General features: G+C 36.0%; 2 protein-coding genes across 2 annotated transcripts in view; one reads left to right on the forward strand and one right to left on the reverse strand.

Annotated features, from left to right (window-relative positions):
* LOC112456107 overlaps positions 1–13,534 on the forward strand; it is a 17,220-nt gene extending 3,686 nt beyond the window's left edge. The window contains exons 2-8 of the mRNA XM_025018426.1: positions 6,196–6,243; positions 6,857–7,123; positions 8,698–8,903; positions 9,184–9,388; positions 9,812–10,039; positions 10,921–11,231; positions 11,556–13,534. Of these exons, the coding sequence (XP_024874194.1) occupies positions 6,872–7,123; positions 8,698–8,903; positions 9,184–9,388; positions 9,812–10,039; positions 10,921–11,231; positions 11,556–12,063 (1,710 nt within the window). The 5' untranslated portion in view covers positions 6,196–6,243; positions 6,857–6,871 and the 3' untranslated portion in view covers positions 12,064–13,534. The remainder of the gene's footprint in view (positions 1–6,195; positions 6,244–6,856; positions 7,124–8,697; positions 8,904–9,183; positions 9,389–9,811; positions 10,040–10,920; positions 11,232–11,555) is intronic.
* A 102-nt stretch (positions 13,535–13,636) lies between these two features.
* LOC112456108 (clusterin-associated protein 1) lies at positions 13,637–16,743 on the reverse strand. The gene is made up of 6 exons (XM_025018427.1): positions 16,270–16,743; positions 15,985–16,181; positions 15,089–15,487; positions 14,720–14,958; positions 14,424–14,605; positions 13,637–14,254 (listed from the first exon to the last, which is right to left on the reverse strand). The coding sequence occupies exons 1-6, from the start codon at positions 16,289–16,291 to the stop codon at positions 13,980–13,982; spliced, it is 1,314 nt and encodes a 437-aa protein (XP_024874195.1). The 5' UTR covers positions 16,292–16,743; the 3' UTR covers positions 13,637–13,979.
* Between the last annotated feature and the right edge of the window lie 20 nt (positions 16,744–16,763).

Raw genomic sequence — 16,763 nt, forward strand, 5'->3', positions numbered from 1 at the left:
TATTTATTATTCAACTAACGCAATTATATGATATTGTATAAGAACCTTTTATTTCTCATTTATTATTTTTAGTTATTACAATTATGTTCGAAAATAGACTAATTATTGCAATGATTGACGGGACTGTGTAATTTTTAATTACACTGTAATCTATATATATATACATTTATGCACTGTTAAATTAGTGTCAAATTATACTCAATTTGAGTCCTTTTTAACCATTCCTAAAAGTTTTCACTGCTCCTGCCGGCTCCTGCTTAATATATCGTTAATTTAACTAAAGCAATGTTAGTTTAATTAAACTAATAGAGTTAAAATAATATTGCTTTGTGTTAAAATAATAAATTTCGACACACATGATAGTTAAACATAACCCAATGCGTTGTTATTTAGCTCAAGATATTGGTTTAAAATTCATCCTTTAATATTTAACGTATTACATCGCGTGTAAAAGTTTCGTTAACGTCTTTATAGTTAACGATTTCTCTTCACTTTTCTTTTGATAACTCGAAAACGAAGGATATAGAGGATATAGCGGAAGATAAATTATTTTCACCATTTTCGATACCCACCGGAACGGTTAGTGACCGATTTTTCCCGCTTTATGTAATCCCGACGGGCGAGCACACGCTCGCGAACGCCTAGATAAAACGGCCTCGAGATAAGAGGATTAAGTGTCGCCTGCTCGCGCGCGCGCGACGCGCGACACATCCGCGCGCCGGAAGCGAGGGAAGCGCGCGCGTGTCACTTATGAAAAATCGCGTCTTTTTGTCTTTTTTTTTTTTCAACGCGGATAATATCCACTTTGCGCCGCGTAGGTGGAGATCGAGATCGCGATAGACTATAGAGCATCACGGGGGTATATCGTATGGAAGCGTTTAAATGAGCTCGTTCGCAGTTTGTTTCGCGATTCGCGTGGATGATAACGGATCGCTTTATCTTTATATATTCCCGCGCGATACTCGCGTTTTACTAGCTGAGATTGTAGACTCGGCTCACTCGTCGATCGATATCACAGATTTCACGGCGATCGTTACATGGCAGAAACGAGATTGAGTATGTAAAGTTCGTTCATACATAGGACTTAATTTTCCCCGAGTGGATCCCCCGCGCGCGCGCGCGCGCGCGCGAAAGCGGGCCTTATTCCACCGTTTTCCGAGTGTGGAGAATCCCACACCGTTATATATTCTCTTTTCGGTTATGTAATCAATAACGGACCATCCTTGTGTACAGACCGGGGCGCTGAGTAATCACCTGCAATTTTAAGCGAGCGCTATTGAAGGTTATTGATTCTTTTAATAATACGAACACGTGCGCACACGAGAGTGGCATAATAGGCTTTTTCCAGACGATCGATGCGCAATCAAAAGGGCTCCGAGGACACTCGGCGTATTGAATATGCGAAGGTAGAAATAAATTAATAGAAATTCGCACAACGCACACACAAAACGTAACTCCGCGGAAGCGAACAAATTTGTAGGAAAAAAATTAACACCGCGAGCGAGAATTTATGACGTTCATTTTTTTTTACGTAGATTTGTCGACATTTTTCAAGAATTAAAGACGGTAAATCGCGGAAAATTTAGATTTCGATTTATATACGATAAATCGCGGAATAATTATAAAATATATTAAACAACTATTTGTATTGTTTATTTTTATACACAGATTATATGAAAATCTAAAATGTGATTTGTAACATAAAATACCTTGAAAGTTTCTTACTCTTTATTTATCCTCCTTGGATTTGCAAAGTTCGAGATTAATTAACGGTGTTACATTGTTCATTTGCTTACAGTTTCTCATCGGAAATCAATTCTTTTGATTTCTCTCATACTGGCGGCTTTTCTTCTTTCTTTTTCTCTGCCTTTCTGCATAATTCTTTAATTATAACCTCGACTATCATAGTTCGTTTCTGGCGGATACTTCGTCAGTTAAATCTGCAATTAAACTGTCAATGGCTGCACCGTTGAAAGAACTACTGTCGTGCAATTAGCGATGACGACGATTTCAGCGTCGGTGCTGCGCGTATAGGGACGCTTTATTGTTCCCGCACCGCGAAATAAATCATTTTCACTTCTGTGCCTGCCCTAATGAATCGTCCATTTTCAGCGTCGCTAAATATCGATTTGCGTAATAAAAAATTGTCGACAACTCGTTCTGAATTGAGATTGCTAAATGTAGAAGCAATCATCTACGCGAGCGATTTATTTTCTACGGCTAATGATTGAGCATGTGTGCTTTGCATATTTGTCACTTCAGTTGATTAAAAAATTTATTTATTTCAAAATGTTTTTATTTTTTTAGGTGATTTTATATATAATCTTGTTTTATATTTTGTAATACCGTTGCTTCAGTTATGAGAAAGAGACTATTTTTATATAAAACTAAAATAATATTGGGAAAAGTAATAATATAACGAATTTCGTATATACGTGTAGTAAAGGTTCTCGAAGCTTTTTTCGTTCTGCAGTCTTTTATTTTTAAATTATTCAAGCGTGTTTATCTCTGCGGTTTCGTATCTCATTACAAATCCGTGTGCACTCAGAACAGTTTAAAAATACTTGACGTCCTTTCTTTTCGAAACATTGATTGTTTTCGTTTGAATATATTAATATTATATTACCGAAATCGTATTTTACTAAAGTTAATAAACATATATATTACCGAAATTGTATTTTTATCACACTGTTCTTAAAACAGAAACTATGAATATGAACGCAAAATCTCTAGAAGCAAAATATATCAAAGAATGTCACATGATATAATTCCATTCCGGCAGTAAAAGAACAGTGTATGAATTTTCCTACATTTTTAACATTACCTCCCGAGATTTCTTTCAAGATAATCGCTTCCGATAGATCCTTTTGAGACGGCGGGATGAAAAGAGCGCTAGTTTGCAATCTTGGACGGTGTCTTGTATTACCTACAGGTCACGACGTCAGGAAAGCGGAGGAAATTTTCCGACGTTGGAATACATTATGGCCTAGTAAAGGAATCGATCGACGCAACAGGCGGAAGGAAATAATATCCGTTGCGGTCAAACTGACCGGATTGGCCTTAGGGCCTCCCATGCTAATTTCCGTCCGATATAAATGCCGATAAATATGTGTTAAGAGAGAGAGAAAGAGAGAGATATGGGGGCAAAAATAGAAAAATGACTGTTGATTACCATATCGTAATTTCAGAACGCATTCGCGCGTCCACACTTCATTTATTCATATAGTTATTTTACTTTGGCCACGCATAATTAAATTCGAATAAGAAGGAATCTCTGAAAAGCTCAATGATTTGTCTTCTTAACAAATTCTTTTATAAATATGAAAGTCGCTATAATCTTAACAAATTTTCTACCTTGATTGGATATAAAGAATTTAAATTCCTATAAAATGTACTATTACTAAAAAAAAAAAAACTACTCAAATATCTCAAATTAGATTAACTCTTTTCAATTCTGATTTTTTCTTTATAAACAATATATTACATGTACAAAAGCGAGAAAATAAAGCATTTTTAATGAAAAGCGTTGGGAACTTAACTTCGAAAAATGCATTCCACACTTTCGATGCGACGGTCTTCTCGCGAGCTTAACATCTTCCAGATCGTAATTTCGTTCTTTGACGTTGCGCGTGATTAAATACGTCCGGGAAGGTCCGTTGTTCATTTGCGCGCCCTGGCGTAATATTATCTGTCGGCAGCAGCGTTAAACGACGTCGCTAATTTATTGCGATACTCCTCCGCTCGGAGTCTCGGTTTTAGGTCGCCTTCTTCATTTATGCAAAACCAGTGTAGCCAGCGTGGTCTCGAAGCGAGAGCCCCCGGAGCTACTTGTTCCTTTGGCGCTTATATAAAAAGAGAGTGCAGATGAAGTAGTGAAAAGCGAGTCAGTTGTGAGTTGAAGCACTTACAGAAGCAGTCAAAAGTTAGTACCGGTGTCCGCTCGTTACGGCTGACTGTACGAGGATTTATCCACTGCGGCTTTACTGCTGACGAGTTATGCCGTCGCGTCGTAATATCATGCACCTAACTGTCGTAACTGATGCCTCTCACACATCATTTTGCACGCTCTGTCAAGATATGTATACCTTTATGTTATTAAAAAAGAAAATATGCGTGCATTAATATATAATATGCATTAAATATTAAAAATATTTATTATATAAAACTAATCCATATTAAAGATGTAATATTATATATAATATCTGTAACATGAGAATTATTTTTGGGTAATATTATATTATACGTTCGAATATATATGTATTGTATATTATAAAAATATACTTTTTTCTAAATAATAGTTTTGTAATGTCGTTGATCAAAATAGAATTTTTCTGAAAAATTCGGTTTTGTATTATTACACAGTAAAAAATTTAATATCCCAGAAAGTCCACTCTAAATTTTGTGTTAAAATAACTCATGCATTGTGTTATTTTTTACATTTAGAAATGTGATTTTAGTCGATATAACATTTCTAAATGTAAAAAATAACGCAATGCATGAGTTATTTTAACACAAAATTTAGAGTGGACTTTCTGGGATATTAAATTTTTTACAGTGTATTTTCAGCTAGAATAAATAATGTAGAGAACAAATATATCGAAGAGCTTATTAATATTTATTACTAATATACATAATTATATTCAGAATCGGATCTCGGCGAGAATAACAAGATATTTTTATTCGTCACAACTTTTTTTTTTATTTTTAACGCCACGCTTGATAAGCGAACTTCAAATGAAAAGTCTGTTGGAGACTTGAAGTAAAAACGGCTGGGAGGATGATAATAGTATAGAGCAAAGTTTCATTCGTTCGCAGCTTTCCAAGTCACGACTGTGGTTTCTATTTTTCGTATAAACTGTCAAGATTTTAAAATATGTTTTGCTAGATCCGAGACATCTTGCGTACATAGTACCGGATTTGACTGCATTGCTCTTTTATAAAGTGCCCCGTGTATAAACGGCGAAACCTGTCCCCGGGAGATAAATTGCAACGTAAATCTTCCGTGGCACGACTTATTCGCGCCAAAGTGTGTATTTCTTTCTATAAAACGCTCTCCGGGAAACAAAATAGTGCAGAAATGATAACGATCTAATTATTATGACAGAAATTAATGTAGAATCAGATTATTAATGCCCAGCCAGATCTACAATCATGATTTTTGTGGAGAATGTTCCGATATTTCGACGACGACAATAAAAGTATTTGCTAGTTTAAATATTGAAGGAGACATTAATATTTTAGCAATTTTTATGTCTCCTTATCTTTTCATGAATTGTAGTTACATGGTATAGTCTTAAAACAAATAATATATTTTATATATTATTGTCGATATGGCGATGTATACATAATAAATATGCACAATAATTAAATTTGTATAAAAAATAGCTTTACAACTAACAGTTTTACTATGCATAATTAATTTTTGGTGTATGCGTGTTTTGAAGAAATACCGACACGGTGTTTTTTTTTTTGGTATCATTAAAAGCGTTCTTTCGCACGCGATCCAGTCATTAGGATTGTCGATTGTCGTAAGATAATCGTATAATTCATGCTACGGTGTCTTCTCAGACGCGGAATTGTGTTAGCGTCATGATTTTTAGCGTCTAGTCAGATATACGCCGTTGAAATATTTTCAACTTGACCATTGCCGCGTTTCCACGTTAGTGCATACGAAGTAAACGTATGTTGCGTAAAAATAGTCTCGTTCTCGTTATCAAACGCATAACATTAGCGTTATCGATGCATTATTCTGTAATGTTTTTCGATTTGTTACAATACTTTAAACAAACTATTGCATTAGAATTTTACTCTAACTAGTTTTACTCTAATATGCCGCAAGGATTTAATTGGCTCGATACACATAATTGCGAGATCGCAAATGAATGCGATATCATATTGATCATAAATTATTAGCCATCATTTTTCAGTAATTTATGAAATGAATGACTAAATAATATATTACTTTATGGCTGTATTGATTTTATCATTAATATAAATAATTTTATCGGATTTAGTTTTAATTATTATTAATAACAATTCGTTTCGTTTCCATGTGAGCAATGCACATTTGCGGATAATAAAATGATAAATTATTTATGTAGCGAGATAATATTCAAGTAGCGACGAACACATAAAACGTGAAACATTTTATTCGGAATAGAAATAAATTAATAATTTCCATATAATTATTTCCAGGAGCTACTATCTCCATGCTTGGCAGCGATTTTCTTGGAACCACTTTAAGTAAGTAGCCGACAATATAAATTTAAATATGTAATTAAAATTTTCTCAATTAAGTTCTCCGCTCAAACTTTCGTTATCCTTTTTTTTTTCTCCTCTGTCTGTTTTATATTAAGGGGCCTATTCTGTAAACGCTAACGACATCATTACGTGCTTTGCGCCGATATAATATATCACAGAAAAGCTGCGCAAAGCATATAACGATATCGTTAATGTTTACGGAATAGGCCTCTAAGATTACAAAGGATTTAACGTCAATGCATCGATACGGAAGGTTGCAGAAGATTATTTCGGAAAATAAAATAGATCCAAAGTATTTTGCTCGTGTTTCATTGTGTTTTGTATGTTTCTCGTGCCAAGTTGGTTTTCTTTGACATTTAACAGGGACATTTTTTATCGCTTTTATTCACATTTTATCATTTTTATTAATGTTTTATAGTTATAGTGTCTAGTTTTGTTTATATTTACAGAAGTAATTTTGCTGCGCTTTGATTTTTTAGTACAAGCAAACTTTGACATTAGCTTCCGTGTCGTTAAATGTTATTGAAATCTCTCGTGTTTTGATTCGGATGAGAACGCGCGCGAGTGCATGACTATCACAAAGTGTCGCTTATAGAATCACCCCTCCGGCATGGGCTCGGGCAGAAGATCCGGCTCCGGGGGGAGCCGAGCGAACGCTGGCGTACTCAAGGAGCGCGCAAACATGTCGTTCATGCTGGTCGTCATGTTTTTCGCCGTGTTCGGCCTGATCGTCCTCACGGAGATATTCCTGATCGACGAGAGGCGCGGCGTGAGCATCGGCGGCACCGGGGTACTCGGGGGTCACAGAAGCGGTCATCGATTGCCAGCTGCGCCCGATCGTCCGGATTACGGAGAAATTGGAGTAAGTATCCAGAGATAGAGATAGATAGATAGATAGATAGATAGAGAGAGAGAGAGAGAGAGGGAGAGAGGGGGGAGAGAGAGAGAGAGAGAGAGAGAGAGAGAGAAAGAGAGAGAGAGAGAGGAAGGAGAGCTATCTCGACGATTTACGTAATTTACGTAACTTCGTACATACTGGCTGATTCTGCTACGGCACGCGACTTCAATTGCTTTTCTCGGTAAATTCTCATCTTCGTGTGTATATCATTCCCTGATAACTTTCCTTATTACTTGCAGACACACATGTAAACGTTTTAAATTATTCGATAGACTGAAAAATTGTATTCTTCTTTTTTATTAATAATTCAATATTGTATTTAAAGTAACACGAGTATGATAAAAAATATTATTCTACAATATAATATTAGAATAGGTAGCTGTTGTGTCATTCGTATTTATTTTTCATATTTCTTTCTTTAAATATTACGATTGCATTATTTATTTTAATTTTATAGTACTTTTTCTGGGTGGATTAAAGAGTTATTTTTAGAACTATAATTTTACAAAATATATATAGTTTTTTATAAAATTTATGTAATTTATAAAACATATATAGTATTTATATAGATATTGTATTTTTAATCTCTTTATCTTTATATTATCTCTTAATCTTTTTAATTTATTTGTCGCTCTTATTGTTAGTAATTCTCTCGAAACTTTTTATTATAAGTTAGAGGCTACAGGTTCTAGAGTGGAGGGATGGAGTCGTTGACTTTATATATTTCTCTTTCTTCACGAGAGAACACGAACAAAACAAACACACACAAGGCAATGGTAGTAAAGCGAGAAAAAACTCGGGTGAGAAGGCCGAAAAACTTTAGTTACCACGTGCAACATCGATTTCTCGAGCGTACGCCTCGTTCTTTTCCCCTCCCCTCTCTTCCTTCGTCGATATCTGTACCTACTGTATATAGTTTATGCACCCTTTGCGTCTAGTACCGGACAATGATTCACGCGAACCTCCAAGAACTTTGAGGGGAAAAATAGCTCTGCACAGCAGCTTGCTTCAACGACGCCCCAACGTGGTTCGGGAAAAGACATACGACCGCAGTGGAAAAGTTTAACCGGATACGAGCGAGCGACCACCTGACAAATTAGTTTGCTCGATCCCGCGGAACTTTCTTCATCCGTTTACATTTCCCGTCGAGATACTGCGAGGAAAGCCCGAGTATTTTTAAAACTCGTCTCGCGACTTGACCGTTCTAACAATCTTTGAGTTTGAGACCCAATTTGATTTGACTTCGAAGAGACACAAACTGATTTTGTAGATCTTGTTCTATTAACCGTGTCTGTTAATTGGCTTTCGAAAGAAAATTTGTCATTTAAAGTAATGAAAATAGCTACTTGACATTTCAGCGATTAAAATGTAGAACTTTTTCGGGAGGGCTGAAACTAATTTTTTTTTTTTTTTATTTCTGGATGGGCAGGTAATTTTACAGAGACAGATTTTGCACTACCGTTTCTCAAATGCGGATATATCGCCAATGTATTAATTATCAGTCGATATTAACACGTAAGTAATCTTGATGTCTTCAGGCCGAAGATTACGCCGGTTTGAAGGGTAGCTTTGACGAGCATGTCGGATTACTGGTTCGCGGGGAAGACGGGGGTCAGAAGACGGTAATACACCCGGATCCGCGTGGCTTACCGAGTTTACCACCTAGCTTGGAGGCTCGTTTACCGCAGTTGGATCAGAACCTAAAGGTCACGCATGCCGAATGGTTGCCAGTCACTAACACAAGGTTCGTTCGATTATATTTGATAATCACGTAACTAAGTTGAGCTTGTACTTTCCCTTAATTTTCGAGTTTTAGCTTCTCAAAATCGCATATTAACCGTGCAATAAATAAATTTTGTTTCTACAGCTTCGTTAATTCTATTGCTTCTTGAGGACTCGAAATAATCCTTTACACTTTACATCAAATAGCTTAAAAAGTCCGATACATAAAACGTGAAGCATTAATAAAAACAATAAAGTAATTGTCTATACATTTTGTAATGAGAGATGTGTGTTTGGTCTAGGTTCAAATTTTTCGTTTATTCGGCATATTTCGACAACAGAGTTAGCGGCGCGGGTACGCCGGCTGGCGGCAAAAGTCAGGGTGTGGTACGTGTGATTAGCGCTACTAAAACCAGAGGACCGGAGCGCGTCTGGTGTAGGCTCTGGTACCGACAGCAAAACGGTGCAAACGTCACTGCCTCGGTAACAGTAGCTGCCAAAGTTAAGGTACGCTCTTTCCAGAGAAACAATATTGTTTCAAGATCTAACTATTCCAAAGAAACATTATTTCAGTTACCTTGGTATATCAGTTGCTTATTGAAGATCTGGCTTATTGTACTCCATACAGAATTTTTTAAATAAAGCAAAAGAAATGAGACACAACATAGGAATAAAGTGTTTTTGAGAAAAATGTATATCTCTGTATATAAATTGGAAGGTAGAAATAATAATTTTTTTTATATTATAAACAAGAAATTGTTTTCAAAACGTTCAAGAAACTTTTAGAAACTCTTTAACACATTCGAGACTGCCGAAATATGTTCAAAACTTTCAAAAATCTTGTTTTTAATTAATATAAATAATACACAAAGTCTTCGTAGTATATTCGAAATAATTCAATGTTTCTTGAACGCCCATCGTTACCTTCAGGTAATCCGGGAGAATTGGAATCTCAAGTACAGTGCCTGCTTCGTGATATGTCCGTTACCTAAAGAATCTCCGACGACGGATAAGGTGCCGGAGGCGGTCAGCGTCGTGGCGAGACTGCGAGCTGTCCCGACGAACCGTATCCTCGTACAGAATCGTTTCGAGAGCAGGATGAACGACAAGGAGGCTTTGGCTGTCTGCGTCAAACCTTTGCATTATTATTACAACAGGGTATGTTGTTTAACCGTTATATAAACGGCGTTAAATAACGGATGACCCGTAATGTAGACATGATTACATTTACCGACCTGTGTGTCAAGCCCCTATTTGCTCACATTTATCGCTTCTGTGTTTTGTTCCTATTTCGTTTCCTTTCACTATAATCAAAATTTATTATTCACATCCATTTGTTATTATTTCTGCCTTTATACGCTACATTTTTCCAATCTAACGGGATAAAAGTATTCTACTTGGTACAAAATATTTAACATTTTTCTTTTATTTCGTTATTATTTATGTTAAATAGGCTAATATAGATTTAAATGAATTTTAGGAGAATTTATATATCTGAGTATAAAAAAAAAAAAAAAACAGAAGTTCTCTCTTTTCTACAGTTCCTATCAGAAAAACATGCAATTTTATATATGCATAAAAGGAAATGTATGTAAATTGGAGGAAAGTTTGAATAGTTATTTCAATGTGTATTCTGTATTCATACAAATTTTTGCAACCTACACATTTAATTCTTTGACATTTTCCATCATATGTGTACATTACGTGGGGGTAACCGTAATAAAATGATCGCACGTGTATGATTCGAGTATAGTGATAACTACATATTCAAATCCAATTTCTGTCGCGTAATATTTTTGCTATTATCGTACCAATATAAATAATAATTTAAATATTTCTCTCTGTTGTACTTTTGAAATCTAGCGATATAATTGTGTATTTATGAGCACAAAGTGCATCCGGGTAAAAACAGGTCCATCAATGAATTTTATTTTAACCTGTGAAAACTTTTTTTTAACGGATATACTTCCGTGGAGAAATGAACGCATTACGAGAGTGTATCTCATATTTTCACGTATAAACCTGTTTGATATTTATAGGTTTTGCAGTTGGTGGAATTTATCGAGTTGCACAGACTCCTGGGCGCTACTCATGTCACTTTGTATAATGATACTGTAGGCGCGGCGGCTGGCTGTGCGCTAAAATACTACGAAAACAAGGATCTGGTTACGGTGTTACCGTGGCATCATCTCGACATGATTTCCCAGCGGGAAATTCGCACGGAGGGTCTCTTCGCGGCGCTTAACGATTGCCTCTACCGATCTATGTACAAGTACGAGTACGTGGCGCTCGTAGATCTGGACGAATATATTATACCGAGGCATAACGACACCATAATCGATCTGCTACGGTACGATACGTCTTCGTCATCTTAATACAGATCATACGTAATACAATTAATATAGCATATCTGGAAGCAAGAGTGAGAAGTTATGCATTAGAATTGTCAAATTTGTCAAATGAAATTCATTATTTTCAAATTGATAAATATGAAATAATGTAAATTAACAATACGTAAAGCTGTAAATAATTATTTACTTCAAACTTTTGCTTGCTCTTATTATAAAGATCAAGCACTGGTTTCTATACTTACAGTAATCTTAGCAAGTAATTTGGTTTTATGGATTTGTATCTGTTACGATTAAGCAGTAATTTTGAAACGGTTTCTATATAGATGGATGGGAAATCGAATTAACATCAAGTCCACGGGCGCGTTTTCCTTTCAAAACGCCTTCTTCTACCTACAATGGGCCGACGATCCATTCGTGGTGACTAGCCGTACTCCCACCGAGGCTGGTTTGATCACCCTGAAGAAAACACGGCGCAGGACCAAATTGCATCCACACAAGCAACGCTCCAAGTACATCTGTAAACCACAGGACGTGGTGGAGGCGGGCAATCATTTCGTCTGGGAATTTATTCCGGGCCATGGAACCCTGAACGTACCCTCCGATGCCGCTATTTTGCATCATTATCGCGTCTGCGAGTTCGGCGGCGACGATTGCATCAAGACACAGTCAACGGTCGATAGAACGGCCTACAAATACAGAGATCGACTCGCCACAAATGTCGACAAGACGTGGATGGAATTGCGCGCCGAATGCTCACTTCCGGAGCTCGATCCGGTCCCGGCGTTGACACCGCGAATCAAAGCCAGCCCAGTTGGCAAATCGGTCAGGTAGCGAAAAACCATCGTCGAGATCCTATGGGACATTGGCAATTTTACCGGTACGCCGAAAGTCGCGAGGACCTATTTCTACAACTACGGTGGTCCTTAGTTTTCTCAAATTGAGCTAAGCGAACTCCCAATCTTTTTTCATGAAACTCTCATCGGATCGTGTTTTTAAATTTGCGAGACAGGAGAATACGCTTACCAACGAGATAATAGAGATTGTCGCGAACAAAAAAAAAAAAGAAAAAAAAACGAGATGCGAATTAATCATATTTTTCTACGTGACGGATCCTTGAACGGTTAAAGAAATCTGGAGACAGCCTGCCAAGTCTATCGAGTTTGACGCTACATGTGGTGGTGCTTTTCTCTTACGGTTTTATACGGACTCTTCTATCTGTATCTTACAATTCTTTCGTTTGTGCAGCAAACGTGATTGTCTGCGAAACACAAATTGTATTATCGTTAAGGAGGATTGTTACGGAAGGCCTAAATCGCGGGCTAAAAGAAAGCAGTTGGTGATAAACGAGCAACATTAGATATTATTCCTATTGTACCGTTATTTCGAGGGTAAACCTTTTTTTTAGATACTTGTAAATCCACACAATGTATCTTATGCATATCCATAGGATCAATAATTAGCATAGTGATATATGTATAATATGTATTTAGGACTGATAGAAATTAAATCTGCAGAGACAGCCTAGAATACAGTATGCTCCCAAGAAAACATTACTTCAGATGCAGTTCGTTGAAAATTCTAAGATCTAACATTGAGAAAACACAAATTTATTTAAACAAAAAGATCAGTCAGTATATTTTTCTTAAAATCCTCTCCAAGATTTTATAAATTTGATTTGAAGTTTAAATGCATTCGTTTACTTTTTTTCTCATGTATCTTTTTATGCATCCGTATGTAAAAGTATATTTAAAAAATGGCTTTGTGATACAATAAATTGTTGTGCAATTCGTCCGCGTTTGAGGATGAAGAGATATGAAAGAAGTTGATTTTGCCGCACAAAATTCTATGATTATTTTCTAATCTGTCATTTTGCTAATAATTACTTAAATAATAAATAAACATCGAAAATTCCGTTCGGATCGATGATGAGAGTGACAGAAACTGTACAAGGGAATTTGATAGAAAGATAAAATGGAATTGTATCAAACGGATACAATTTACAAGATGACGAAAGGAGGATTTCTGGAAACTGAATCAGTACTTCGTAATGTACCGAATGCTGTTACGGCAGATGAATATAGCAAAGTCTTTCTATTTATTTAATACAAAGAAATCATGTTTCTTACGCGCACACACAAGTTTATGTATATATGTGTATACACGCATATGTACGTACATGACACGTACATGACATGTAAAATAGACTTAAGGTACATACATGTGATCGGTGCTGAGCTACAGTCGACGATGTGTCGACATTGATTATGTTGACGAAATTAATAAATATGATACTAGGACAATATGTACCTTAATTTTCTTATATTTCTTACATATCATTTAAAAACCTGCACGAACCGCGTTAATTATTACTTATGTAAGTATAATTAATGTATTACGATATAATTAAAAAATTATATTGCAGAAAAAGACCGTTAAATGTCACGTATTTATCGAAAAAATCATTAAATCGAAAATGCTGTTTTATTATACACTTCATACTATTGTGCAAAAATAAGAAAATTTTAACGCGCAAAACACTTGATATTGCTCTGTATTGATTTTTATTGTAGTTCAATTAATTGAAAAGTGTCTGATTATTAATAATAATTCTTATTCTTTATGGCAATAAAGACGTCACTTTTGGTATAATTTTATTTATTTTGTTGATTATCGTTTATTTCTTTATTCAATATTAACATTTAATATATTAAACTAATCTGGCTAATTGACAGAGATTACCTTACTCATTAGAAATCATCATCCGAATGCCTTTCTATCTTACTGGCGGATCGCTTTTCTTGAGCGGCTTTGAGATTGTAATTGCCTATATCTGTTGGACCCATGGAATTTAGAAGATCTTCGTCGTCATCGTCGTCAAGATCACCGTCGATCAATAAATCGCTATCGCTATCCAGCGAGCCATCACTGTCATTCGATTCCTGAATCGTACCTCTTTGCCGTCCAGACATGCTACCGTAAATGCGCCGCTGGGTATATTGCATCTTTGACGCTCTTCCAGTGCCTGGAACATTTTTAATTTGTTATTAGAAGAGTTGGAAAAACTTATTTTTTTCACATGCCTGTCTATCACACCTTCAAATATTTTATTGATTTCCAAATAATTATCAAAATTATGATATCATATAGCGTGCGAATTATTTATTATTATTTTCTATTATAAAAATTGTTACTTGGTTTGACACGGGCGGATCGACCAGATTTTTCTACCGCTGTGGCCTCCGGATTTGTAAGAGGAGTAACTAGAGGCTCTTGAAGATTCGTGGCAAATATAGAATCGTTCCCTTCCATCATGCTTTCGAAGTTCGTATCCTCAGCTCTCATTTGTTCCAGTTGTTTCTTCGTTGCAGCTTGCCTGCAATTAAGATTAATAATATTATATAATTATATCATATAATTTTTTGTATACGTTATTTGTGATTACATGTATCTTTGTATCTTGTTTTTATATTTTTATGTCGATAAATACCGTCTTTCGAATCTTTCTTGTTCCATCTTAGCCGTGTCTTCGTACAAGTGTTCGAGATATGCTAGATACCGGAATTTCTGTAAATAGTCATCGTACAAAGTTCTGAGCTCGACTTCGAGCTTCTCGAATTCCTCCATGAATGCTGGACGAACTTTCTTCAACGTATGGAGTCTCTTTTGATTCCTATCGAGCTCCGTCTTCCGTCTCTCAATTCTCGTGTCCAAGTTTTGTTCTGTATCCTTCAAAGATAAATTACATTCGTTAATTAATAAAATTACTATTGCAATCGTAAACATTTTGAGAATAGGCAAGCGAGCAATTTAAATTTTAAACACCCAAGAACTATTTTATTAGATGGAAAATTTTTACCCTGACATTATCGATCTGCTTCTTCGTTTCGTCGATCTCTTTACGCGTGTTTTCAATGACGTCTTTTAATGCCACTTCTATTTCCGAAGTGTCAAATTGCCTCGCGATTTTCGTATTGCGAACCTCTCGAAGTTCCACTTCTCGGCCGAGTAAGTCGAAGAGGGTCGCTCCGTTGATGGTTAACTGGCTCGCCAGCTGCCGAGTTGTTTTCAGCTCGTTAATTTTATCGGATATGTCGAAATTCACCGCGTTCTGATTACTGCTCGATTGATTCTGCTCGGCGTTGCTACTGCTCTGCGCGTCGTACAGCAGCGCGGCTATCTTCAACATCTCCTTCACCGCATAACCGTCGGCTTGATACAACTTCTTTGTGTTTAACTTTACATTTGTCTTCAACGCCTGGAATGTAGAGAATTACGAGTGTTACCCGTTATCAAAAACTCTCTTCAATTACCTTTTAATATTATAAAGTAAGCAAAATCTATCAAAAATAGATTTTATAGAATATCCGCTACAAATTTTGTAAAATAAGAAATATAACAGTCTTTTAACAGAATACAACAACAGATTGCAGGGGAACCGAACAGAATCTACCATTTCGTAATTATTTGTTTTATTTAAATAATTACGGGATGATAAATTCTACTCAATTTCTGCTAACATTATGTTGGTAGGTTCTACTGACATTAATGCAGATGCAGCTGATATCAATCTGTCGCAATATTCTACTTAAACCCGGCGAGCTGCAAATACTTTACTTACCAGATGGTTTAGAGTAATGAAAAAAATAAACAATAAAATGTAATTTTATTGAACAACTTAACAGAGCTGATAAGAGAGATTTAGCTGTTTTTTTTTTTAATTATGTTATTATACTATATATTAAAATAATTTACCATGAATTCAGCGACACTACGTATCAGTGCCACACGTTGGTCCTCATTATCATGATCGCTATGTATGTCAACATCTGGATCGAATCGTTTCACCAGCCAAACCAGAATCTCCGCGACCAGGGGAAAATTCGGCACGCGAAAATTCGCGAGGGAAATCAACCTCGGATAACCCAGCACCCTCATCATCTCCGTGAAATCTACACAGGCAGGCGAAAAGAAGATAAAATCGCATCACAGTTTCGTTTACATCGTATGTTTGGATTAATAATAATTTTGTATACGCACTGCGTAAATCACGGTAGGACATTTTCGCGACAAAAAGCTGAAACTCCTTCGCTGTCGAATGTAGTCGAGGCAGGCTTTCACAACCGACACTGCCTATGTTTTCTTATTCGCGGCATTCACGTTGCCATAGAAACCATCAGTATAATTACGGGTAAGAATGTGGGCAATCAACTTTTGATCATTGACGCACCGTACTTGTGCAAAAAGCGAGTATTAGCATTAGGAAAATAAACTTCCTTACATCATTTAAATTTGTTCCAAACCATTCTTTTTTATTTTCAACGAAGCAAAAGTTGCAGTCTGTCCCAATTAGATGACTTGTGCTATCAATGTATTCAGTAGATTGAGTAGATATAAAAAAAAGAGTCCAAATCGCGATTTTTCATGTGTGCAACGTAAAAGAAATTATCACAAAAGAGTATCCCTATATTCTTAATACAAATTGATCAAAGAGTTCGATTTCAATTTGCTCTCCAATGATCATTCTAATTCAA

Source organism: Temnothorax curvispinosus, unplaced genomic scaffold, assembly GCF_003070985.1.
Source record: "Temnothorax curvispinosus isolate PA1 unplaced genomic scaffold, ASM307098v1 QBEX01006657.1, whole genome shotgun sequence".
Taxonomy (NCBI): domain Eukaryota; kingdom Metazoa; phylum Arthropoda; class Insecta; order Hymenoptera; family Formicidae; genus Temnothorax; species Temnothorax curvispinosus.

Bases quoted from the DNA above. Each gene is read 5' to 3' on its own strand.
- LOC112456108 (XM_025018427.1), bottom strand. From the start codon at position 16,291: ATGTCCTACCGTGATTTACGCA. The intron at 15,488-15,984 runs GTAAATTATTTT...TCTACATTCCAG, and splicing joins GTAGTGTCGCTGAATTCATG to GCGTTGAAGACAAATGTAAA. The intron at 14,606-14,719 runs GTATTTATCGAC...TCTTAATTGCAG, and splicing joins CAAGAAAGATTCGAAAGACG to GCAAGCTGCAACGAAGAAAC.